General features: G+C 40.9%; 1 protein-coding gene and 1 long non-coding RNA gene across 4 annotated transcripts in view; one reads left to right on the plus strand and one right to left on the minus strand.

The window, feature by feature from the left end:
• LOC131458253 (uncharacterized) overlaps positions 1-18,926 on the plus strand; it is a 55,447-nt gene extending 36,521 nt beyond the window's left edge. Inside the window, exons 2-3 of the long non-coding RNA XR_009240074.1 lie at positions 18,544-18,640; positions 18,850-18,926. This is a non-coding gene — a long non-coding RNA (uncharacterized LOC131458253). The remainder of the gene's footprint in view (positions 1-18,543; positions 18,641-18,849) is intronic.
• LOC131458251 (disks large homolog 4) overlaps positions 1-21,242 on the minus strand; it is a 68,352-nt gene extending 47,110 nt beyond the window's left edge. The window contains exon 1 of one of the 3 annotated variants that reach the window (XM_058627165.1): positions 21,145-21,242. In XM_058627165.1, the coding sequence (XP_058483148.1) occupies positions 21,145-21,174 (30 nt within the window). In that variant the 5' untranslated portion in view covers positions 21,175-21,242. Of the gene's footprint in view, positions 1-8,280; positions 8,431-21,144 lie in introns of those variants that run through there. The other 2 variants (XM_058627164.1, XM_058627166.1) reach the window with 2 other exon arrangements.
• Positions 21,243-25,156: the final 3,914 nt, after the last annotated feature.

Here is a 25,156-nt window from a genome sequence, read left to right on the forward strand (position 1 = left end):
CACAGGCTGTTACACCAGCTTACTGAGCCTGTAAGTGCCAGAAATTGTACTAAGCCTAATACACTCTAGGTAGTGGCAGATGTGTCACACGTTACATATAGTCATTGTACCAGCTGTGGTCATGGCAGCTATTTTTGAATCTTCTCATCACCATCTCCAGTGGTTGAGAAGAACGTATACATTTATGGTTTACCTTAATGTAAGAGAAAGATATCAAAGCCTGATCAAAATGTCCAGCACTGAAAAATAGCCACTTGATATGAAGGCATTTGATCCAGAAACAAACGTTGTGGCTGCAGCAAAAAGCCAGTTTGTCATAATTAATTTAAAGGTGCAGTATGCAACACTCTGACAACATCATAGGTAGAGCTGCAACTAATGAGTGTTTTAATAGTCGACTAGTCGTTGACTACTGTAACGACTGGTCGATATTAGATAAAAATATTAGAATAATAGTATATTATATAAATAATAGTTACATTAGTATTAATGAACTACAGCAGTCAGTCAGTAGAGAGTGACGAAAGAAACGCTCCTGACTTTCCGTTCTTTATCTAAAATGTAATAAGGTTGCATCCCGTGCCGTTATTGCAAATATTATTTAACAGAAACACAAGTCTGTCAACTTGATTGGGATCGAGTGTGGCCCTTTTTATTTACATTATTACCCTTGGATTAGAAAACACAACAAACAAGGGGCCAGCACTGTGTGTTTTTTTACACAGGTATTTATGACACATCTCACCGCAAGATGCTTGTCATTGACTGTGATGTAACTGCATATATCGCGTTTGAACTGTCATTACGCGTTCGAACGCTTCAGCCGCTTCCTGGTCACTAGTGCGCATGTGCTGTCATCAACGATTAGGGAAAAGTGAGATCTTTATTGTCACCGTAACATGTCGCAATAGACTCTAAATGAAAAGGGTAGAAATATAACACAAAAGACTGACATCTATTCAGCATTATTGCACAAAACACATTTGTGAATTATCAGTCAATATTTTAATGGCTGTGGGGTAAAAAGGCTTCAGACAAGGAGAGAGATAAGACCAGGGTTAATATTGGTCTGTATTATTACCACGATGAAGAACTCTGAGCGTGGATTTTACTGGCATTAGCCACAATCGCTTTTGTTTTGGTATGACGTGCACACTCAACTGCGACTGTTGGCTACTTTAAATTACTGCATATTGAATCCTATTTTGTATAAACACATTTTATAATACACTTGGCAGTCATCACAATTACAATAAATATGGAACTCCTCTTTTATAAAATACATGCATATTCACATTGATTCATGATACTTATACTACATATATATTGGCTTACATACAGTCAACTCTATAGTAATTGGATTGAAAATGATGATACCTTTATGGGCAAAAATGAATGCATCATCAATAGGAATTGTCCTGTAATGTGTAGCCTATCTTTTAGTCAAACCGCGAAATTGAATGCAGTCATTACTTAATGGTTTGTTACAATCCTCACTTTATTGATTACAAGGCCCATTTTCCTCCACCTCCTCCACTGTCTCCTGAGAATGATCTAGAGATTCTGCTGTGATAAGAAAGAAACAAAGCACAATGGTTTCACTCCACATGAGTGTTTGTTTGTACTGACTGGACTCTTTCTCCTAACTGCTGATTTGTAAATGATGTTTCTCGTCTTAAGGGAGTGCAGCACATTTTAACGTTTCTCAAAATAGTTATTTGTAGTTTTGTAGTTAGCTACAATCAGGTATAAGCCCACGCATTGCATTGAGAAGCAGACCAGCAGATATTAAAATCCTCCGTCAAAGGGATTCATAACTACTATTGCATGAACAGAGTGTATACATTATACATTTTGGAGGAAAAAAATGTTTATCTCAGCAAGTCCCGAGGCTTCAGCCTTCTATAACCAGGAGCGCTTAGCTGCTTTGACAATGAAATAGTCTAAACTGAAGTGCAAACACACCTGGGAATCTCGTGAGGCTCCAAGGCTGTATTACCTCTACTCACGAGCAAAAAAAACCCCACCTAAGGTGAGAATTGTGGTATTCACACCTACACAGAAGCTGCAGTATTGGATTTCTCTCTGCTGGAATGTCTGATTTCACCTGTTCTTACTAGAAAACAATGTCATGCCAAATAGGACATGGTTGGCTTAAAGGAAAGTATCCAATAGAAAGTTAGGTTGGATTTGGGCCAGTTGGACTGAAAACTCTTGAAAAAAAAGAAAAAAAATCCTGCCCTCATTTCCCATGTGTTGCACAGGGAATGAAACCAGGAGGAGCATTGCCTCAGATCAGCAGCAGGTGCAACAGCGGTACTCGAAGGTTCGCTATACAGGCTATGTTTTATGTCTGATTATGTTGGTTCCTGCAAAACCACCCATCTGTATCATGCCGGAATGGAGTCATCACAAGACCTGGAGCATTGTGCATATACAACGGTGTATATGTTTCATGTTTAACCAAGGCGGAACAATTTAACTGCGATATTTCTGACCGATATTGTGATTTGCTTTGCGATATATTCAAGCTTCAATTCAGTATTAACTGTATTACCACACGAAACAAGGAAAACTAACTCCTCTATAGTTTAATACAAGGATAACGTGTAAAGCATTGAAATGGTTCCAACATGTATGAGTTACACTTACATACTAAACAGAGTGTTAAATATAGAATAATTAATTTGCAGCCTTTGCAATCTGCTAATTGTTTTCTTTCAAACTGCGATTTCAATTTGAAAACAATTAATTGTTCAGGCCAATCTTCATCACACTTCACAATAGCCACCAAAAATCAATTAGCATGGGATTGGGTATTTTTTTCTTCTTTAGTATTGCTACATGTTTTGAGACAGTGTTTAAACAGTGCTCATGCAGGGTAATTATCTGCACCACCCTCAAATGGGATGAGAACCTCTACACCATAATCATGAAACCCGAACAGATGATCTTCTCTCTGTGACAGGCGAAGACTGTGTCACAGCGACTACTGGTTTAATTCTACACAACCATCACCTCACTTCCTCTGTCACAGCCTGGTTCTGCTGTTCCTCCTCCCACACTAAAGACAACAGTGATGTACTGAGACCACCCTCTGCCAGCTGTCCTCTATCTGAGCTTTATACATGTCTGATGTGGAAAAATGTGGATGAAAAGACACAATAGCTCCTTCCATGACCAAAATCTGCAACCAGAAAGTCTTATTTTTGCCCCAGCTTCACTTAAAAAGAGTCACTATGCGCATCTTCATCATTTCAACCATAGAGTGTCAGTGTAGACAGTATATGCCACAATACAGAGGTTCTCAATTTATTTATTGATTAATGTGGAAACCTTTCATGGACCTCACATCCTACTCTATGTAATGTTTATCAGTAAACATTCTCCTGAGGAGGTAATGGTCTTAATTGTTAGTTTTGGATCTTCCTCAACGAAACATGATGTGAATTTAGGAAATTATGTTCCCATTTACAGTGAAAGAGACAATAAACCATGGTACCAATGAGTGGACACAGTGTGACTGACAGCTAGTATCGTCCAATAGGTCCCTGGTTGCAGGTGACGTCTGTTAACCTGTTTCAACTAACTCCTTCCATTTTTATTTGTGCTGTCAAATGATTAAAATATTTAATTGTCATAGTTAACTCGTGATTAATCGCAATTAATCGCACATTTTTATCTATTCTAAATGTCCCTTGATTTTGAGTTATTCCTCCTATTGTGAGAAACAGCAAGTGAAAAAAACGACAAAGTTTGCTCGGCCAAAAGGAACGTTAAAAAAATTACACCGTTAAAATGAGTTTGCGTTAACGCCGTTAATAAGACTCAATAACACTCATTTTTATTTATTATTTTTATATGCAATCTATAGGACCTCGTGGTAGTGTACCACTGACCTCCAATTGAGAATCACAGCCATAACATGTTATATCCACTGTTTGATGCTAGACTATATTATTGTTACTTTAATTTTGCTACAATCATGTCCTCACATATTTGTGTAATGTTTAGCCTATTTCACTCCTTTTTCGCAGTCATTCATTCTTCCTCTACTACCTGTTCTTCAAGGGTTGTGAGGGGAGCTGGAACCAATAAAAGCTGAGGGTTAGGGTTCAATTGGGAAAGTTCAACACACGGCTAACATTCACAGACAGGCATTCCCAGAGGGTGACAGCAGGACACGCAAATGGGTAGCAGGATATTTCTTTTGGGTCACCAAAAGTATTTGCCGAATTTCTTCCTGCCTTTTAATCAAGATTTATATCTACAGCACACTTCTGAAGGGCTTAGCTATTCAAAGTAATAAGAGTTACAGAAGTGGCAGTAAAAATAGAAACATAATATCATGCACAAATGTGCTCTTGTCACAACTTGTATTGTGAATTGGGTCGTACTGGTTTGTCATCCTTAAAAAGTAGGTCCCTATTTAAAAAGTTTGGGAAACACTGCTTTAGTTTTAATTAACCTAACCTCAAGCTACATGTCTTTTGAATGTGGGAGAGAGCTGGAGTACCCAAAGAAAACCCACGTACATATGCAGAGAAGATGAAATCTCCACAGAGAAAGAGGCCCACCGTATTTTAATTATAACCAACTTGCCATGAAGCTCACACTGGTTTCTGTCTCACTGTGTGTGTGTGTGTGTGTGTGTGTGTGCATGCATTCTCAAAGTAAGAAGTTGCCTCACAGACTGTAAAACTTTTTGGAGTTGCCTCTGATGAAATGCAACAAAGACTTTGGGCTACTGCTGATATCGCTTTGGCTTGGTATGCAGCGAGCACTGCAGGGTGCCAGTCTGGTCAGCCATGGCACCGTTTCTAGCCAGCATGATGAAAACAGTCACTTAGTGCCAACAGGTAGCGCTAACTGGCAGTATTAAGTGTCCATGTGTCCAGCACAGACATCTCAAAGTGTGGTCTTTTGGCATGAGTTTTACAAATGAGTGGAAAGTTGCGGACAATTGAATGCACCTTTGGTTTAACGATGAAAAACAAAATGACCAATGAAGTCAGTTCAGCTGAGGAAATGCCTCTGTAACACAACATTGTTTTCATACACTCACCTGTCACTTAATTCAATACACCTACTCAACTGCTTTTTAAACACAAATATCTAATCATCTAATCACATGGCAGCAAGCCCATGTAGTTTAGGCATGTAGACATGGTCAAAACAATCTGCAGAAGTTCAAACCAAGCCCCAGAATGGGGGAGAAACATGATTTAAGTGACTTTAAATGTGATATGGTTACTGGTGCCAGAAAGGCTGGTCTGAGTTTTCAAAATGTGCTGATCTACAGAGATTTTCATGCACAACCATCTCTAGAGAATGGTCAGGAAAAAAAAAAGAGCTGCAGTTCTCTGGACAAAAATGCCATGTTGATGCCAGAGGTCAGAGAAGAATGGCGACTGGTACAAAACGATCAAAAAATGACAGCAAACCCTAACAGTATCTCAAATAACAAATAATAACAATAATAATAATAATGAATATTAATAGTATACATAATAGTATGCAGAAGACCATCTCTGAATGTACAACATGTCAAACCTTAAAGCAGGTGGGCTACAGCAGCAGAAGACCTCACCAGGTGCCACTCCTATAGCTTAGGTGACCTGTGTGCCTTATTTAATATGGAGTATATTTCTATAGATGTAGCTAGCAAAGCTGTTAACAGTTTTATGACATTGATCATTGCAGAGAGTTTGATTTTGAGAACCTATATTTGATGAAAAATACCACCCCAACAATATAGGATTTATGCTGAGGATTTATGTTGCAGTATTAGGTTACATGGGTAGCAGTGACTTAAGAGAACATAGTAATTTCCACTTAACCATAATTACCATCTGCTAACTAGGAAGCAATGTTGGGTTGAGAACATATTGTTCTCACAATTGCAGGAAAGCAGACAAAAAGCAGACAGCAAATGAATGGCCTCGTTGTGAAATGGTAACTCATTGTAATTATCTGGATTTTTTTTTTGTTTGTTTGTTTTACATTTGCGTTCAACAAATAAACAAACTTGAGGCATGACCGTAGACCACAACTCCAACATCTGCTCTGATGAATACAGTGCAAAGTCAAAGCTTTGACTTTCGTGGTCTTTTCAAACCTGTTTCTCAAATCATATCTGCATCGCTACAACTCATGACAATATAGACAATCAAACCTGGCATTGACGTCCCATGAAAAAGGTCTGAATGATGGAATGATCTCTCTGTTATAATAAGTGAGATGTGGCAGTATTAAGTGTTGTGAAATCATGATTAGCAAGCATAATCTGAATATGGCTGGTTTTGCAAAAATCTTGGAGGATCCTGTGGACTTAGTAGTGGCCCTGGTCCCAGTGTGGCTCAGTTCTCACTTAAAAAGCAAGAGATAATACATTTATTCAGAGTAAGATTGAGGCAACTGTATTGATATCAGGGGGGCAATCAGGTTAAACCAACTACAGTCACAAAAACAACAATCAATATGTTACATGGTTTGCATCAGTGATTCAAATGAACCAAAGACATTAGAGCCAGTCATTTTGCTACATTATGCTACAACCACTGCATCATCTCTACATGGACTAATGAAATAGTATGACTTGGACTGATCAGTCTTTGTTTGCCTTCCATTTTGTCAACACTTTGATCCAGAACTCTACAGGTTTCCTGGCATACTTGCCGCAGACTGTAACCTGACCTTTTTTTGAGGTTCGGTTTTTGCGGTGAACCCGCTGAGGTGATGCTTGCATTGTCCTGTCCTGACACATGTTCACATGCTGGAGTGGCTCCTTAATCTGCTTAAGACTGTCTTATATCTTATACACTGCCATAACTTGTGTTGCAAAGTCTTGTAGGCTGCTGCAGTATTGAACTCACTAAAGTTGGGAACACACTACAAGATTTTTTTTGCCCGATTTTACCCATAATTCAGAGCTGGTCAGGACTCGTTGGGGACAGTCGGCATGGCTAGTTGGCACACAAATTGGCAAGTTAGTGACAAAATCGGTAGAGTTGTGTTGTGTGTCTCCAGCTTAATAAGATAGTAATAGTGTTTGTAGTTTGTTCAGCTATTGTTGGCCTACTTTACTGTTACAGGGATGTATTTGGTCCCTGCGACAACAAATACAAATAAATAAATCGATCCCTTATTTAGTTGACTGAAAGTGGGAACATTTGCTACATTTTCTTAAATGACTGTAGCTAGTCATTGGTTTCATTCTCAAATCTAACATGAGGAAGGCAATACAACAAAAGTGTGTCGATGTTATTATTGATCACATTATATCTATTCCAGTAATAAGGTCACTGAAAAAAAAAAAGGATTCTCATTCATCAGAACCACTTTCAATTTGGATCTTTGCACAATGAGTTTGAGCAGCCGAAACTGACAGATTACGCTGGAGTCACCTGTGCAAATTGCTGTCAGTGCACACACATACGCCCGCACACATGTACACACTAGTTTCTGGCTGCAGAGCTGCATTAAAAATGGCATCTTGGTGCCATGGCACTCAACCGACCTCATCATGTCTACTCAGCTAATTAAGACTGGAGGAGCTCTGGACTTCTCTTGCCTGCTCAGTGTTTTTATTTTCACAAACAGGCACTGCATCAAACAGCTGCATTTATTGTATTCAACATAATAACACAGAGACCAATGCTATCACCTCTAACTCTAACGTCTGATGTTAATGGCAATGAGCCCTAATCACTTAAACAGACATGACCTTTTTCAATGAATCGGGGTTGATTTTGTTTCCCCAGAGAATTGTCCTAATCTTTGAGAGACACTGTGCTTGTGTCCTCCTGTCCTCACAATGAGACAGGTGCACAACATAATGAGTGCATTCAAATATGCAGCATATACCTGTGCAAACACAGAATTAAAGCCACTGCATATATGATCCTGTACTGCTCCATTCAACAAGTCTGCTAGAGTTTGACTCCGACTGTATGTCTTAACGTGCTCACTCACACACACATACACACCCACATGTACGAGGCCACATTCATACGTAATACCCTAAGTGCATGATATAACCCGACCAAGAACGCATGCAGAAGAATAGCACACATTCCTCATGCACATATCCCTGATCAACCTGTGAGAGTGGAGAAGATGGCAAGCATGTTCAATGTAATGTCCACACATGTACATGGAGACGTCTCTCAATCCTGCCAGAACAACTAGCTAGACTTTAGGCTAACATGCAAAACAGAGGCAGCAACAGCAGAGAGATAGAGAAGGAGAAGAACGACACGAGCGGAGAGGTGGATTTACCTACCACACACGGGCAGAGGGAAGGGAGCTTAGTGCGGCCCTTCATGAGCGAGAGACAGAGGAAAAACAGCCTCCCAGACACCCGCAGTAGAGGAGGAGAGGGATGGGGAGACAGAGAGAGAAAGAGAGAGAGAGAGAGAGAGAGAGATGGGAGGCTATGGAAGGGTAAGGGGAAATAAAAAAAAAGAAGGAGAGGGAGGGGAAGAGGGGGGAGGGTGGGCGGGTGTCGTAGCAGGCAAGGAGAGAGAGTTTTCCTGGAAGCTGGAGTTGTTGGTGTTGGATATATCTTGTTGTTAAAGGAGAGGGGTCTGAATATCAAGGAAACGCAGCCTGTTCCAGCCGTGACTCATAAAATATGTTTGTCACTGCCGGTGTGTGTGAGGAAGAGAAGACGACGACACATAGCGACAGAGAGGGAACCTTGTGTAGTGTTTTATTTACTACTTTTATTCTCTCCTTTCATGATACATCAGCTCCCTTCCACTGTCTGTCTGTCTGTCTGTCATATTGAGCTGCAATGTTAAAAAAAATGACTTTCACTATTTTTCATTGATTAAGACCTTATTACGTAATTCAAATTTGAGCGAGACTGTGTAATCTGCATCGAGGCCAAATAATCCTACACATCTCTATCTAAGAGGAACGGTCGTTGGTAATATCTGCACCAATTTATTTAAACTCAAAGACCTCAACACAGTATAACTATCTCCATTTATACTGTACTCCGTGCTCAGTGCTGACAAATTAAAGAATTCATTCTTTCTTTATTTCGTTCTTTCTTTCTGTCTTTCTTTCTGTCTGTCTTTCTTTCTTTCTTTTTTTCTTTCTTTCTTTCTTTCTTTCTTTCTTTACTCAGCTGCCATGGACACAAGCAATCCCTTATGATGAAAGAAGTCCTTCTCACAAAGCATGGGTCATAAATTGCATGTCTGTGTCTTCATCACAACGTTGCACAAGTCTCTTTTGTGAAGCTAAAGCAATGATTTATTACATGTTTTGTTGTAACTGTCGCCCAAAGGAGTCGAGCTGGATTACTCCTCTGTGGCTTGTGCTCCTGTAAGTGAACACGAATAGTTGAGTGTCAAATATTTTATGGAATCAACAAATTTACATTTTTGGGACAGGATAGGATTTATACAGGACAAATTGAATGTGATTAATAGGCAGAACAAACTATCCTGTGCAAATATAAGGCTGGAGTGGTTTAAAAAGCAGGCCTGTACTTTTATATACTGCAGTCTCTCCTTTGACCCATCTTTATAAACAATAATGGCTATAATTTAGGTGCAAAATGTACACGTGTATTTACTCTGGTCCGTAAAGTATCGCAATTCTCTAAATGCGCGGTCACTTCCTGGTTTTTAATAAGCCAGCTTGACTATTTCCAGCAGTGCTCTGCTGGTGTCCCCTCACGATGCTGAAATTGAAACACCTTTTTCATTTAAGGTCATGTTGCATACCTCAGGGCTAACAACTAAACCAGCTACTAAAAGACAATGTAAACATTTTTGATTAGTATTGGATGTGTTAATCACTTACAAAGTCCAACTTTCCCCTCAGCGACAGAAGTAAAGGCGGAAATTGTGAGTGACGCTCTGTGCATATAGTCGGTTGTCATCGTAATTTGTGTGTTAGGGTGTACTTCCTGCTCTTTCTCCTCTCTCGCTCTCACCACTGTCTATTACACAGCTGCATTAAGGGCAGAGATGTGACAGGGAATAAACATAGTCAATGCCCCATGACCCTGTTGGACTGCTGTCGGGTGATGGATGGGTTATGACACCTGCAGAGGTTAGGCCCACAGCCCTCGATCAGAAACCCCAGTGACACGCTGAGCGGTGGCTGAGCTGCAGCAGCTTCACTGTCTGTGACGGAAAACAACTGGAGCACATTGTGACATTTCCATCTGGAATGAAGCCTGTGCTGTGAGAGCAGTGTGGAATGCTGTGTAACCCGCCAATCCACTGCATATACAGTGTGCGACCAAACGCTAATTTTCTTTTCTCTGCAGTCAGGAGCATTCGCTGCTGCTGCTGCTGCCTACACAGAGGTCATCCTCCTACCTGCACACTGTGGGTTCCACATTATCAACATCCCTCAATGGAAGTCTCTCTCTCTCTCTCTCTCTCTCTCTCTCTCTCTCTCTCCCCCTCCCTCTCTCTCTCCCTCTCTCTCTCTCTCTCTCTCACACACACACAGCACAAACACATACACACTCACTATCTCTCTTTTGCTCTCTCCTCTCCCTCCCTTCCTCCTTTTCATCTCTATTCTCTCCATGATGATACCCCTGCCATGTTGTCATGGCAACAATCGGGCCCTGATTGCTCGGTTGCTAGGCAACTGACATCACCTATAAGGGGAACATGAAGATACAAAGCCAGAGACAAACAAATCACACACACACACCAAAAGAAAGATGTGCACTTGTTCATTACTGTGCCGGGTGTAAGCGCTCATGGTGACATTAGCTCGTGAGGGTGTTTTTCATTGAAATGTTCATTATTATAAATGTTATAAATCATTATAAATGTTCATATGTATGTATACAGCAAGAGTTGTAAGGAATGTAATTCACATTTGATTGAACTTGTGCCAAATAGGAGGTGAAATCCCTCATGAGTAACTGATTACTGATAACAGCTTCCTGCTATTTCATAATCACTGGGGAAAACACAAGGCCTCGACCTCACAGAAGACAGAATGTGTGTCCTTGGGTTTATTTAGCCTGATGTAGCGTCCAAGCATCTGAGCATCTTACCATCCAACAGCACCAGCTGAAATCTGACAATATCCCTGAGCCGGGTCGTCATGGACTCCAGCGATGTAGTTTAACAAAATTCCACAAGGTGTCATTGTGTACTTTTGTGAAAAAATATGACCACACACAGCACTGCAAGAAAAGTCTGAACTCATTTGCAAGGCTAATACAAGTGCTATTCATATCGATGATATCAGCACTGCCTTCCTCGTCATTCTTTTTTTTGGTCATTTTTCTCCTTCCTTTTTTTTTTGCACATACATTCACATCCCACCTCAAACACACACACAGACACACTTAACAAGCACTAGTTAGTTTAGTTGACTCCTTTAACAATAATGCCACTAGTGTGTTTAATTACTTTTAGGAAGACGTTGACCGACTTCTTTCCACAGGACCTTCTCTATTGAATATATCCTCATCTTTAAATATACATCAGTACCATCTATATTGATTTATTCATTACACACTTAGCACACAAATGTGTTGTTTCTAGTCTAGTCAGTGCATGTACAGCAGTGTCAGAGCCGAATATTGTGCAGCTGTCAGCCACACTCCTCCTGCTAGTTAATGTTCTCACTCACACTGTGATATGACAAAGTCTCCAGCCCAAACAATTCATGATGGATCTAATCTGTCACCTGTCATATGGGCAATTTTAGCACAGACAGCAATGCTGACAGCCAAAACACGGAAATTAAGCGGCAGGGAGTGCAAGCAAGGTCCACTGGTGGACAGTACTGTATGTTCCCTGTGAGGATTTATTTTTATTTGTGCGTTTACGAAGAAAGGGCTAATTATGGTACATTCTCCTCAGGTCACCTCAACAAAACCACATGTAAAGCTTAAAAGTCCATCATTTGTTACTGACACTTTCTCTAAATCCATTTGACATTCAGATAGCCACCAACAAATAAGTTATCTGGGGAAGGATTAAAAGAAAATGTGGTGTGGTAGGAGTCTTGAAAAGGTTGTAGTGGCAGTTACGCTCCAACAGATACAGAATTTTGCGTTGGCTATGGACACTACATTATTTTTATTGATGGCCATCAGGATGTGAATAAATGATTTCAATGAATTTAAAAAATAAAATAAGTGTTTCAGAAAGCAATTACAGACTATAGCTTTAGGGTTGCGCACAATGAAAGTCTACTTGTCTAAAGGGGGATAGTCTGGCTTAAAAATGTAATTAGCTTCTTCATTAAAAACACCATAAAGCAATATAGATGAGCCTGTGGCCTCTTCACGTCGCGACATGTTAAAATATCATCAGCGATATCTAAACATTTATTCCAAGGAAATGATGAGGCACTGTTCCTCCTCTCTCATCCTCTGGATGAGTCTGGAGCAAATCATGAGAGAGTATGGATAGAACAGAGGACAGATTGTGTTGTGTGCATTTGACAAAGAAGAGGAGCTCTCAACAGCCTCCTTGTTGGCTGACGCTTTATAAAGTTGATGACAAGCCAGAGGTTAGCATTGCATTGGCACCATACAGACAGACGACAAATTAATGGACAAATGGACATAAATTGACTTGTTGGGTCATTGAACAACATGTCATTTGTCTAAAAGATATTCTGTCGTGAAGTGTTTATGTTGATGGTGATGAGAATGTTCAAAATCTTCAGTTTGAGGTTGAGTCCTGGTGGCATTAAAGGCCGGGGATGCGTCAATATAACGTTCACAATCAATATCAACCATACTGGTCAAATCCACCGGCAACAAAAGATGTGAGAACAAAGAAAAGAACAACGTATAATCTGAAACTATCCAAAAAAAAAAACAACCAAATATTGTGAATTGGTTAATTAAGCACAGGCTGTAAAGAGAGACATATGTCAAAAACATCTAGGAACCAAGCACTTCATTCTCCTATTTAGCATACATGGAGGTGAAATGCTGTATCTAAAAGAGCATACTTTCAGAACATACAACAGAACTTTACAATTTGCTATTATTTTAATTCAAAGATGTAAAGTGTTTATGACTAAAAACAGGTTAAGTGCTTCTGAGGTGTTTCCTCCTGAGGGAGTGGGGGCAGTACCTGGAGAGTTCAGATGTGTGTGTACATATGCATACATGCTTCCATAACACCTCTGATTATATGAATGTAAAGCCTGCATGGTGTTAGCACCAGTTCACTGTAGGAAATTTATGTAACATGATCAACTCGCCCCCACTTTTCCTGTTCACTGTCAAAAGGTGGGTTTCCATCAGCCGGTTTTACTCATAACAAAAACTAGAACGGAAACACAGACAATTTAAACAAAATCTTTTACACTTGAGGGAGGAGGGAAAATTATCTTAAAAAGGTAAATCTGTGTAAGTGCAGCAGAAACAGATTCAGCAAATGAAATCACTCCAGCTTCCTCATTTTACTGAACTGGAAAAATGGTGGAAATGGCAGATGAGAGGAAGCATGTGTGCACCAACCTCTACTCCAAGGAAATAATGCTACATTAATACACAGGTCGATTGTGACGTCTTCATATTTTGATCTTTCCTGGCTCTCGTTGCTCATGTTATCAAATGTTTTTTTTTATCCTTGTTCTAATGGTGCATCAAACCTGAAATTTGGTGGTGAACTAACTCCCAATACGCACATACAGTACATGTTTTCTTTTCAATGTCAATTTGTGGTAAGTTTGAATGGAAAACAGGTTCATTTCCAATTTCAGAGGTATAAATATAAAAGAGACCCAATAATATTGCCAGCAAATTGAAACACAGCCACCAGATCCACTCACTGTGGGGGGCAACCAATACGACCTACACTCTTCTGTCGGTGTGAGCCACACATGCACTCACCCACTTATTGCGAGTGTGGTGAGGGATGACTGAACTTAACTGGACATGTCACTTTTATCCACATCTCTGGCTTTTTGCATCCCTGAACCCCCAAATGTGCATTCGTCTTTGTAATGAGGGGGTTTACGCACTGCAACCTTTCTATAACCCTCTCTGTGTGATTGTCAACGGACTGTTCCTGCTGACACAGTCACATTCTTAGTCACCGCTCCTTCTTTTTTATTTACATATTACACTAAGGCTCGAGCGACACTGATCACAGTTTCTATGACAACACTGACCATTTGAGCATGTTTGTGACGGAAGATTTCTGCCATGTCTGCCCTGACAATAAGGATGGCTGAGTTTCAAGGATGCTACGTCATCCAACCTCACCGAAGGACTGCTCCACTGTGTAGGATACCCACAATCCTTTTCACACACTTATTCTTCTGACCATATTAAAATGGAGCTACCACAGCAATAGCTCAATATGCATTTAAAAGTATTTTTGGTAGAAAATAAAACACTCATTTTCAGCTCATTTTATTTAGATGTAATTTAGACTGTTTGGGGATTAGGCCAATTGGACACTCTAAATTGACCATAGGTGTGAGTGTGAGAGTTGATGGTTTGTCTCTATGTGGCCCTGTGATGGACTGGCGACCTGTGCAGGTTGTAGCCCTCCTGTCACCTTGTGTCAGCTGGGATTGGCACCAGCAACCCCCACAACCCTCATGTGGAGGATAAAGTGGGAGAAGATGGATGACATAACTAGTTGTCATAAACAGCAAAGTTGCATGTACAATTAATTAATTCTGTAAACTCACTCACTGCATGCGTCAATGTCCACTTACCTTTCCCAACAAATAAATCATTTATCAATCGGTGAAAGAATCTGTCTGATTCACACTTGCTAGTTTCATTTATATCAGGCCTTGTCTTAAGGACTTGTGACTCCATGAAGCACCTAATGAGTCCTCTCTCTAGATATCAGAATGAACGGGGTCTAATCAGTGTGCATTTATGAACGCTGCAGAGCATCAATGACTTGTGATTGCATAATTGTACCATGCAGTTTACCTGTGTGGGAGCATTTTTGTGTTCATAATGAGTCCCCACTCATTTACTCAGGTTTCCCATTTAATTAGTCACATCAGTGACTCATAGTGTAGTGACTGAGCTTGGGTGAACTAGGTAAGCTGCCATCACCTGTGTTAACTCTGTTATTTCGTGGAGGTGTTGAAAGATACTTGATTAACATGTTGTTAAAAATAAAAAAACATCTTCGCCAACGCCGTTTACCAATGCTTGAATTTAGCATCCAAAACAAGTGGCATCATTAAGCTTCTACTTGTTATTTCATTAACCCAGGCACGATTCCTCAGCCTTCAATTTGAACCTGGAGACCAAGTCTCAGTTTTACAATTCACAGTGCAGAAGCCACTTGCACAAGAGCAGAATGCTCTGCAGTTTGTCTGATCATGTAGGTGTGGGCCTTTTTTTCCAGGGAGGCAGTTGAATGTGTGGGTGGGTGGTGCAATATGTGCCTAAAGATGAAACAAATCTGCAGCTGACCAGCCAATTTATGACTATTTTGTCATGAGAATTCTGTCCTTTGAGCTGAAATGATGATGAATAATACATCTGTCTGTGTTAAATTACATGTCTGTTACCCCATTAAACTTTTTTTTTTTTTACACATTGGATATCAGAGAACCTCCAGTCATGACATCAGACTTGTGCCGAGGTAAAGCTCTACTTCACTCGCTGTGTCTTGGGAGCAACCTGACAGGATCAGTGTCTCTGTGGCTGCACACAAAGGCAGACCTCATGGACTCCCATGCCCTTGAGTGGAGATCATATGAGCTCTCAACTGGATCACTAATCCTACCCCACAGCACAGTCAGTGTATGATACACACACACATACAGACACACACCAAACAGTGGAGTGGACGGACACTTGTTAAGGTGGATGAGCTTGAGCTGAATGCATACTGAGGAGACTCTTTGGTTCGTGAGCAGAGGATTTTGCTCAGCTCCATTTTGGAGACTCTTAGGATGAGAGCAAGATGCAGCAGCCATAGCAAGCTCCTCATCGTCCTCTGCACACACACACACACACACACACTCACAAACAAATATTCATATATATTTAACCATAAGAACAGCCGGCAACACAAAGAATATTATAAATGTGAGAGTGAGAACCCATTCCAGGGAAGAGGATATTCATGTTGGAGCATGATGCCATATAAGAAGCCACACACATGGAACTGCTGCTTTGACTACATCTTGTCAAATGTATAATTTATTCGAAGGGGCACTAACTAGGGAAGCCTTGAAAGTGCTGAGGAGGAAGGCAGAAGGTAAGCTTAAGAGGAAAGAGAAGAGTAAGCAGAAGAGGGGAAAGGAGGTAAAATGAGATAAAGGAAAGGAGGGACTGGAAGGAGAGGACAGGGTGAGGGATAGTGGAGGTGAAGGAAAAAAATTGGAAATGTGAGAGCAGAGAAGTGGAACAAGGGTAACAAAGGGAGAGGAGTGATAATGGAGTAAGACAAGCAAAGCAAGGCAGTAAGATTTACTTGGAATGCACACCAGAGATACTGGTATGCTTTATTGTAAACGGTTTTCTATCAGACATAATGATCACATTAAAATAAGGTGCTTTTAGTGCAACTCCAAGTCCCATTTCTGTGTACATCCTCTTTGTTCTCGCCTCTCAAACATCAAACCACCCTCTCTGACTCAGTGCCATGAAGGGAGGCAGAGGCAAAGGTATTGTCAGCCTCGCAACCAAATATAAATCCTGTGACGTTTCCTCAAGCTGATATGCCCTAATATTCCAATTCCAGTTGTTATGTAATGACACTTCGGTATGATACATTGCATGTGTTAAAATGTATTTATTCTCTGAGACAGTCGTGCAGGAAGAGGCAGAAAATTACATAAGGTGTTAAAATATAATAGAGAGAATTAAAGATACAGACCCATTACTGGATTAGAAGTTAAATTCTTCAGTGTTCCCGAATTTGATTTGTCTCTGAGATGAAATTACAAATAGTTTCAGGTGTCAGTGGAGCAGCTTCTACTCTACACCAGAGATAAGGACATAACATGACCTCATCACTGTTTGTAGGAGTCCGTTTTTTTCCTACAAGTGGATTTGGAAAGTCATCTGATGTCGTCGCGAAAAGCAGACAAAACTTGATATCTCACATAACACCTGTCTGAGGTAATGTTTAGGGAAAGTAAGACAACCTGGTCATGTAAAAGTAGCATCATTAGCTACTACTGATGAGGGCCAACAACAGCAGTGGCATTGTTGATTTGGTGTAGATTTACACCGGATCCCTTCCCTCATTCACCCCTCTTTATTTATCCGGCCTTTCAGTTGGCAACAGTGGCTGGATAGATTAAGTATTTGGGGTTATGTGACCAGGGACACGTCGTCATATAAGCTAGAGGACCCAGTGGATCAAACCCTAGACCTTCTGGTGGTAAGATTGAGCTAGACCAATAAAGGGGGTTTCTTCAAATGCTCTTTATTTTTCCTCACTAAATTACACCAGTTGTGCTCCAGTTGTAGTAATTTTACTTTTATTCACTGATCTGTGACCTGCCGATTGAAATAGTGTCCTTTTTTTTCTTCAACATAACTACTAATACTATTACTAGTTGTTGTTTTTTTTTGTCAAAAATCCAAATGGTCATGGTAACACAACAATAGATCTTATCAAGTTTTATAGATTGCAGTCTTTACTTGACAAGTGTTTCCTGTCAAATAAAATAACCAAAAGAGAACCATTGCAACAGATCTATAATGACTGGTCTGGTGAAAGCTAGGAGGGGAGAGCTCTATGCTCTCAGTTGCTTTCCATATAGCTTCTGTGTCGTTCCATTTGCTATTTAATGGTTTCCTTCAGCCTCTGAGTGACAACATTCAGTGTGTGTTACTGTGTCTGTGTCACTTGTTGATCAAAATGGACCATCCTGGTCATTTTAACATACAGTGGATAACATTTAGGAGGATTTAGTGGTAGAAATGTAATATTTATCAATTCTTTGTCTACCGCTTTATCCTCCACGTGAGGGTCGTGGGGAGCTGGAGCCAATCCCAGCTGACATAGGGTGTAAGGCGAGGTGCACCCTGGACAGGTTGCCAGTTAATTGCAGGGACTACACACAGAGATGAACAACCATCACTCACACCTGTGGTTAATTTAGAGTGTCCAATGAACCTCTGCATGTTTTTGGACTGCGGGAGAAATCCCATGCGTACACAGGGAGATGCGGCTCGAAATTGAATAAGTGTATAATCACATTCAAAATCAAATATTTTAGTTTACTTAGCCTGAGATTAAGCCTTATACAGTGCACCACCTGCTCTGTTGTTGTTTTTCTCTGTTAAATCCTGTGATCTTTGGCATTTAGAAAGTTGGCCTTATATTAGCAAGCTGTCAATGAGTTTAACTCGTTCAGCATGAACCATGCTGGCCTTTTTAACATTCAGTGGAAAAGTGTGTCAAATTCTGGGACAGCAAGGTACCAAACCAACATTGCTACCCGGGCACAGATAAGTGCTGCCCATTGCTTCTGTACTTATTCCTACTTCGTACTTATGTGTATGTACGGCTCATGCTGTATATAGCTTTGGCGAGAATTGTATTTTAACATGCTTCATCTTCTGTTGCCATGTCTCTACTGCAGGATTCTGCCCACATAAACCTGATGCATAAACCAATGAAGATGGAGGAAAGGGCTATGAGTGGGAGAGTGGAGAGTGCTGACAACTACATCTTTTCTGGTACGTGAAGGCCACCATAGTTCTCTGACAAGCCTGGGAGAGTGACGGGTGAGCGGCAGAGTCCTCCATCTGTTGCCGTCTGTAGTCTCAACATTAGATGTCACTAATTCTCACACACTGGACCTTGAAGGAACACAGCGGAAATCAGACATAACTGTGTCTCTGTGCTGCTTTACTTTAATGATCAACTTGATGTTTACTATCCACAGGGTTACCCACATTTGTCACTCACCGCCCCAGTGTTGCTTCACCAACACAACTAAACGGTATGAATAGACCTGCATGGGTGAGTAGGTTCTTCTTCTTTTATTTACGTAACCTGTTCTACAGTATGTGGGTGTCAGGGAACAGTTCACCTTAAGGGCTGCTCACACAAAGCCGTGCACTTCGCCTGCTCTGAAGCTATCCTCCATTAAAGAATCACATTTTAAAGGAATAAAAAAAAAAATTTTGGGCAATGACCCATCTTTCAGGTAAACTGTAAAGACTGGGGAATCTTTTTTTAAACTCACTTTTGTGTTGGATTCCAAGCAGCTATTAAAAATATCCAGTTCTCTTATTGGTTGATCAAAAGCCCCGCTTTGCCATTCGGTCGGTACATTCCTTTACACACTTTCAATGCACTAACTTTCTCTTTTATAAGCTGACCATCTGTCTAACAATCTCTTGGCAATACTGAGGTTTTCTCTGCCAGCTTTACACTAAGTCCTTTCTCACTTGGTAGCGATGCAGGATTCTGGAGCTAGTTTTGTGAAATATCCACTGTTACCAACTGTGGTCTTTCACTTACAGTGGCCTTCTTTTTTTCAAGTTTAGTCAGTGACTCACACTTTAGACAAATAAGGAGCATAAAAGACATACACACATGTCCCACGCTCACAATTACCGTGACATTTAAATTGTTTTTCCCTTTCTCATAGAGAACTTGTCAGACTGCAACTTTGATGTATAAGGCAGCAAAAAGGCCTTGTAAGAAGAAAATGTTGCATCAAGTGCATGCGTTCTTCTCTGTTCACAGTATAAACAAACTGTATTTAAAGCGGCACAGCTGTCTCTGCAGACACAAGTGGTAATTACAGGATGCTGGAGCAGTAAACTCTGTTGGGTTTTGAGTTCGAGCGGTAAAGGATACTGGAGGCAGTGTCATAGACACAAAACCTGAACTCAGACCACTTTCCTATCAATCGCTCAGGTGATAAAACACAGCATTCTCATCTCAGAACAGGTCAGCATCGCTTCTTCCTATAGGTGACTGCAGTCCATAGTGACATAGTGCAGTAAACCAGCACACGCTTCTCATCACATATGGCGTGTCCATCATCAGTGTACCAACACAATGCTCTTGAAGCTGTTCATTTGTGGTAAAACAATTGCATAATGCTCCTTTAATATAAACCTCCCCAGTGTAAAACAGGGTCTCCCTACTCATCTGACTACACCTACTTATCTGTGTTTAACAGACCAATAATCTCTGTTGCCAAGGAAACTGAGGTTGATAAGCAAGTGTGTGTAATGTGCCATAGTTAAGCGAAAAAATGTTTACGTAATGCATTCCACTTATGCTCCACGCACACACGCTGAGTCCCAGCGACATTTTCAAATGACCGCAACTTTTGCAACTCTCACGATCGCTGCGCGTGTTCATGTGTGAGTTTCTTTCTTACAGTTTTGTCATCACTTCATGCACACATCTATATTCAGTTGCAGCTGCTACAGCACGCTGTTCACCTGTGTGTGTGTGTGAATAAGTGTGTCCACCAGGACTTTTGAAGGTCTGGAACAGATTGTAGCCGCCTGAGCAAACATGATTTTGACCTCGGAGAGAGCGCGGGGTAAGACCATATAAAAGCGGGTGTAATTTCTTGTTGTATTAGCCAATTGCCTCCATGTAGCAGCAAGCTGACTGTTGATGCTAAGCACATGTGTATGATATATCACATCCCTGTGTGTGAGAGAGAGGCAGACGTGTGCACGCGCACAGTGGGTCGCTCTAACGTGTGCCTACAGTCACGGGGAAAGTAAAGCAGCGATTAGCATGCAGGCTGCCTTCCCATGCTCTCTTCTTGACATATTCTGCAGCTCCGGCATGACACAAAGCCCTGCACTGGCAGTCCAAGCGTCAGCTTTCTCCCGCTTTACACTGCGTCCACGCAGGTCAGCCAGCCCCTGTTTATACACTCACAAGGCATGACAGTAGAGTAGGAGATGCAGAGAGAGTGGGAGAGAGGGTCATTGAGAGGGGGAGATATCAAAGAGCTTTCTGTCTATATACACCACTAAGGTGGCTCAGCTTACCCTGACATGTTTCTGAAATATAAAAATCCACAACATATCTCCAAGATGTAGCAGCATGTGTGTGTCTTAAAGAAGAAGTGACATCTAGATGGTGTACTTTTTAAATGACACATGCCTCGTTATGCTCTGTGTCCAGTTGTGGCACCTTTCACTCTTACACTCACACACACACATAGCAAGCCAGAGTAATGAACATCAGACAGGCTTACCTTTGTAGTCACAATGCAGAGGCAGTCCATGGTACTTAAAACAAAATGCTGGGGTGTATCTCAACCCCCCCAACCCCCCACAACAGAGGGCTGAGACCCCACACCCCACTCCCCAGCCTGCCCCACTCCTGCACTCTCACTCTCGTCCTGCCTTTCCCCCCTTTTCTCTCCTTCCGTGAATCTCTTCTTTGACTAACTGAACCAGCGAGGGAAAGAGAGGATGGAGGGAGGGGGAAACATGAAAAGGGAGGGGGAGGGCCACAGGGAAACAGAGAGTGAGCAAAGAAAAGAGAGAGGAGTGGAGAGGGTGGTCTTGAGATAGCAAAAGAGCAGAGAAAAGAGAAGGTGAGAGTATATCGGGGTTTTTTTTTTCCGTAGGCACAGGTGAAACAGTGGATAAGACAGAGAAATGATGGGGTGAATATGAAAAGAGATGGAGGATGAAGATGGACAACAGAGGTAGCAGGAATAAAAAAAAAAAGAGGGGGGTTCACAGTGTAGAATGAAAATGAAAAAAGACAAAGAGAATAAGACAGCAAAACGGCAGAGGATGGAGAGGAAGTACTGAGGGAGGGGACAGTGAAGGAGAGAGAAGGAGAGGGAGAGTGGTTTAGTGTGTGCATGTGTATGTGTGCGCGTGTGTGCATGTGTGTGTGTGTGTGTGTGAAGACAGAAGGAATTAGACCGAAAGAAAATGTGTTAAGGAGGAGAGTGTGAATTACATATGCATCACGGAAAAACGCAAAGCACGGCGATGACGACTTTAACAACCCCCCCCCCCCCAATGAAATTAGAAAACACAGTGATAGAAATGTGATTTTACATAAACCACACGAAGTAATGAGATTGATAATTTTTCCGCTTGTTGTAGCTCTCTGCAGCTGTTGCCTTAGCAATGGTGCAGTTGTTGCCATGGCAATAGAGAGGCTTGTTGTTGTCATACTGCCGCTGTTGTAGTGCTGAGGGCCAAGTGAGGAATTCTGCATTGGATTTACACACATGGGCATGAGAGTCTGTATTTGTCGTTGCGTGTAGGCGTGTTTGTGCATGTGTGCGCTTGTCCATTTATTTTAAATTGAGAAAGCCATAGAACCATGAAGGACAGTCAGGTCTAATTATCAAGTGTATTATACTGGATATTAGCAAATATTAGTTAAATAACCACGTGACTTAAGAAACTCCCAAGACATTTACAGTAAAAATAATTTCTAGTGTTATTTCGCAAAGTTAACACACTTGAATAAAAATCTAGCTCTGTACACTCTGCCTTTAAGACTGTGGACTGTACCACTCAGGGTTGTGTAAGGGGGAATGTGTCCCTCACTGTCTTTGCATCATCTGTTCTATAATTGTACAAAACCACCCCTCGCCCCGCCTCATCGCCACTTCACGGTTCCCCACAATGCCGGAGCAATGGTGCAGCAATAAAGCAATTCTGCATGATGAACACACATTTATTCCCCCCGTGGTGAAGAGTAGAGGCTTTTATCAAGATGTACAGTGCAACACAACAACCACAGACACTTAGACCCACAGATGGCCACATCCCACAGATGGCCACTGTTGTAAATGCACTCACAGTCGTGCTTTCACAAATGTCGAGCTCTGTAATTAAAGGCAGGGACTGGTCATCCTGTTCCACTTCTGCTGTACTCCATACTTAGTCTGCATGTGACTAGATTTCTCTTTTTATACGTCTTTCTGATAATTAACTACAAACTTGTTAGAAGCTAGACAGCAGCTTAATGTGACTGTATAGTTTAATGAGATATCCAGCAGAGGCTGGAGGAGAAGTAAGTACAGCAATATTTCACCATCATCGTATAACATTTAATAACTCCCATTACCCTTTGATTCCTTCTAACAACTCTATTTATTATACAGTTAAAGACTGAAGGGTTCTCCCCCCAAAAAAGACTGATCATTTTGTCTGTCTTCAATTATAAGTGAGAGACAATAATGTCCACTAATAAGAACAGGTGATATTTATCTCGACGGAAGTCAGTTGTTAGTGTGGGAATATCTTGTACTTTCACTTCACACGGTATATTTTTAGGTTTGCCTTCATGAAAATTGCACTTTTGTCTGAAGCATGAAATGAGCATCTGAGAACATTTTGAAAATGATGACTTCCGATCTAATTGTCTGTAGGTCACACCTGAAAGGTTTTATCAAGGCTGTATCAGGCAATACAGGGTGTTGCCTCTCAGTTGGTTACTTTTTCCGAACACCAGCTAAAACAAAAGAGGTAAAATGTACAATTATTTACCAATTTGTTCATGGATATGTGCACATTGAAAATGTCCTGTTTGCTGTACTCTTCATATGAAACAGCTCTTTTTTAAAAAATCTTCCTTCCAATGGAAGTGATGCTGAAACGCATGCCATGTTCTCATTCAGTATAATAATGCGGTTCATTTCTGATGAATATGATGCCCCAGTATGGGCATTCATTCATTCATTCATTCATTCTGACATAGGGTGAAAGGCAGGGTACACCCTGGACAGGTCACCAGTCCATCGCAGGACTAATATACAGAGGCAAACAGCCATTCACTCTCTTTAGAGCGCACCATGCACACATAAGGAGGACATGCACTGTCGACACAGAAAGGCCTGAACAGGAATCCTCCAGTAGTCGATTAAAGGTCATTAAATAAAGTGGATTCTTTCCAAATGTTCTCCTTTTTAATAAAACATTCCCTCATTGTGTTGCCCTTGACAGTATTTTGTCACAGAACAGTGGAAGGACTGTAAACTCATAACTTTGTCTTCATCACTTGTATGTAGAGTTTATTATGGCCTATTGAGAGAAATGGAATTTAATACTGATTAGCAAGTTTTTTAAGCATATAATTATTTGAAAATTAAAAAGCTTGTTATATGTACTTTAGGCAAGGGTCATTCTGGGAGAGTGGAGGAGTGAAGAGAGTTATATTCTGTATTCTGATCATCAGATTCTTACACACTGGACCCTTAAAGGATGGTGTGGTCTGCAAAAGCTGATCTAATGCACACATTATGTTTGTTAATATTTTGTACCTGTCATTTCAATGTATTGTCAGTAGATTTATTATCGATATTAATATTTTTACTAACCCTTTGGCAGATAAATAATCAGCCAATCACATGGCAGCAGACATGGTCAAACCGATTCAAGTTCAAACTGAACATCAGACTGAGCAAGAAAGGTGATTTTAGGGTCTTTGAGAGTGGCATAGTTGTTTGTGCAAGATGGTCTCATCTGGTCTGGTCTGAGTATTTCAGAATCTACTGGGATTTTCACATACTAACTCTATCGCTAGGGTTGTCAGAGAATAGTCCAAAAAAGAGAAAATATCCAGTGAGCTGCGGTTCTGAGGGCAATAATACCTTATTGATGCAGAGGTCAGAGGTGAATTGGATTGTTTGAGATAATAGAAAGGCATCAGTTTTCAAATAACCACTTGTCACAACCAGGGTATGCAGAAGACCCTCTCTAATGGCACAACACGCTGCAGCAGCAGGAGAACACACCAGGTGCCACACCTTATGTTATTATTTGTACCTAATAAAGTGACCAGTGAGTGTATCTCCACAACTAAACACACAAACTGAACTATCTTTTACATTCGGAGGTAAAACAAATCAAAAATATGTGTATGCACCATAAAACCTTTCAGAAATCAATTACACATGGTTTATGAATTAATGAAAGTGTGTGTGACGTCCAGTTCCTACATCTGTTTACATTCAGAGAGCAAGAATGAGGGCTTCTGTGCATATGAATGAGAGTTGAATTTAATATGCATGCATTTTCTTTCAGATTTTGATCCTAATGTGGCTGACCTGTATACAAGATGATATCATTTTCTCTCAAGTCCACCAGCAGCTCTGCACATTTCACGTTGCCTTTGCCAGAAAGTTGATGTTTTGTTGCACATAATGAACAAAGTAGAACAACAGTATATCTATCATCAAGCGCAAAAACCCTTCATGTCCCCTACGACACCCACACACACTCAACACGCAC

This window comes from Solea solea, chromosome 4 (assembly GCF_958295425.1).
Source record: "Solea solea chromosome 4, fSolSol10.1, whole genome shotgun sequence".
Lineage (NCBI taxonomy): Eukaryota > Metazoa > Chordata > Actinopteri > Pleuronectiformes > Soleidae > Solea > Solea solea.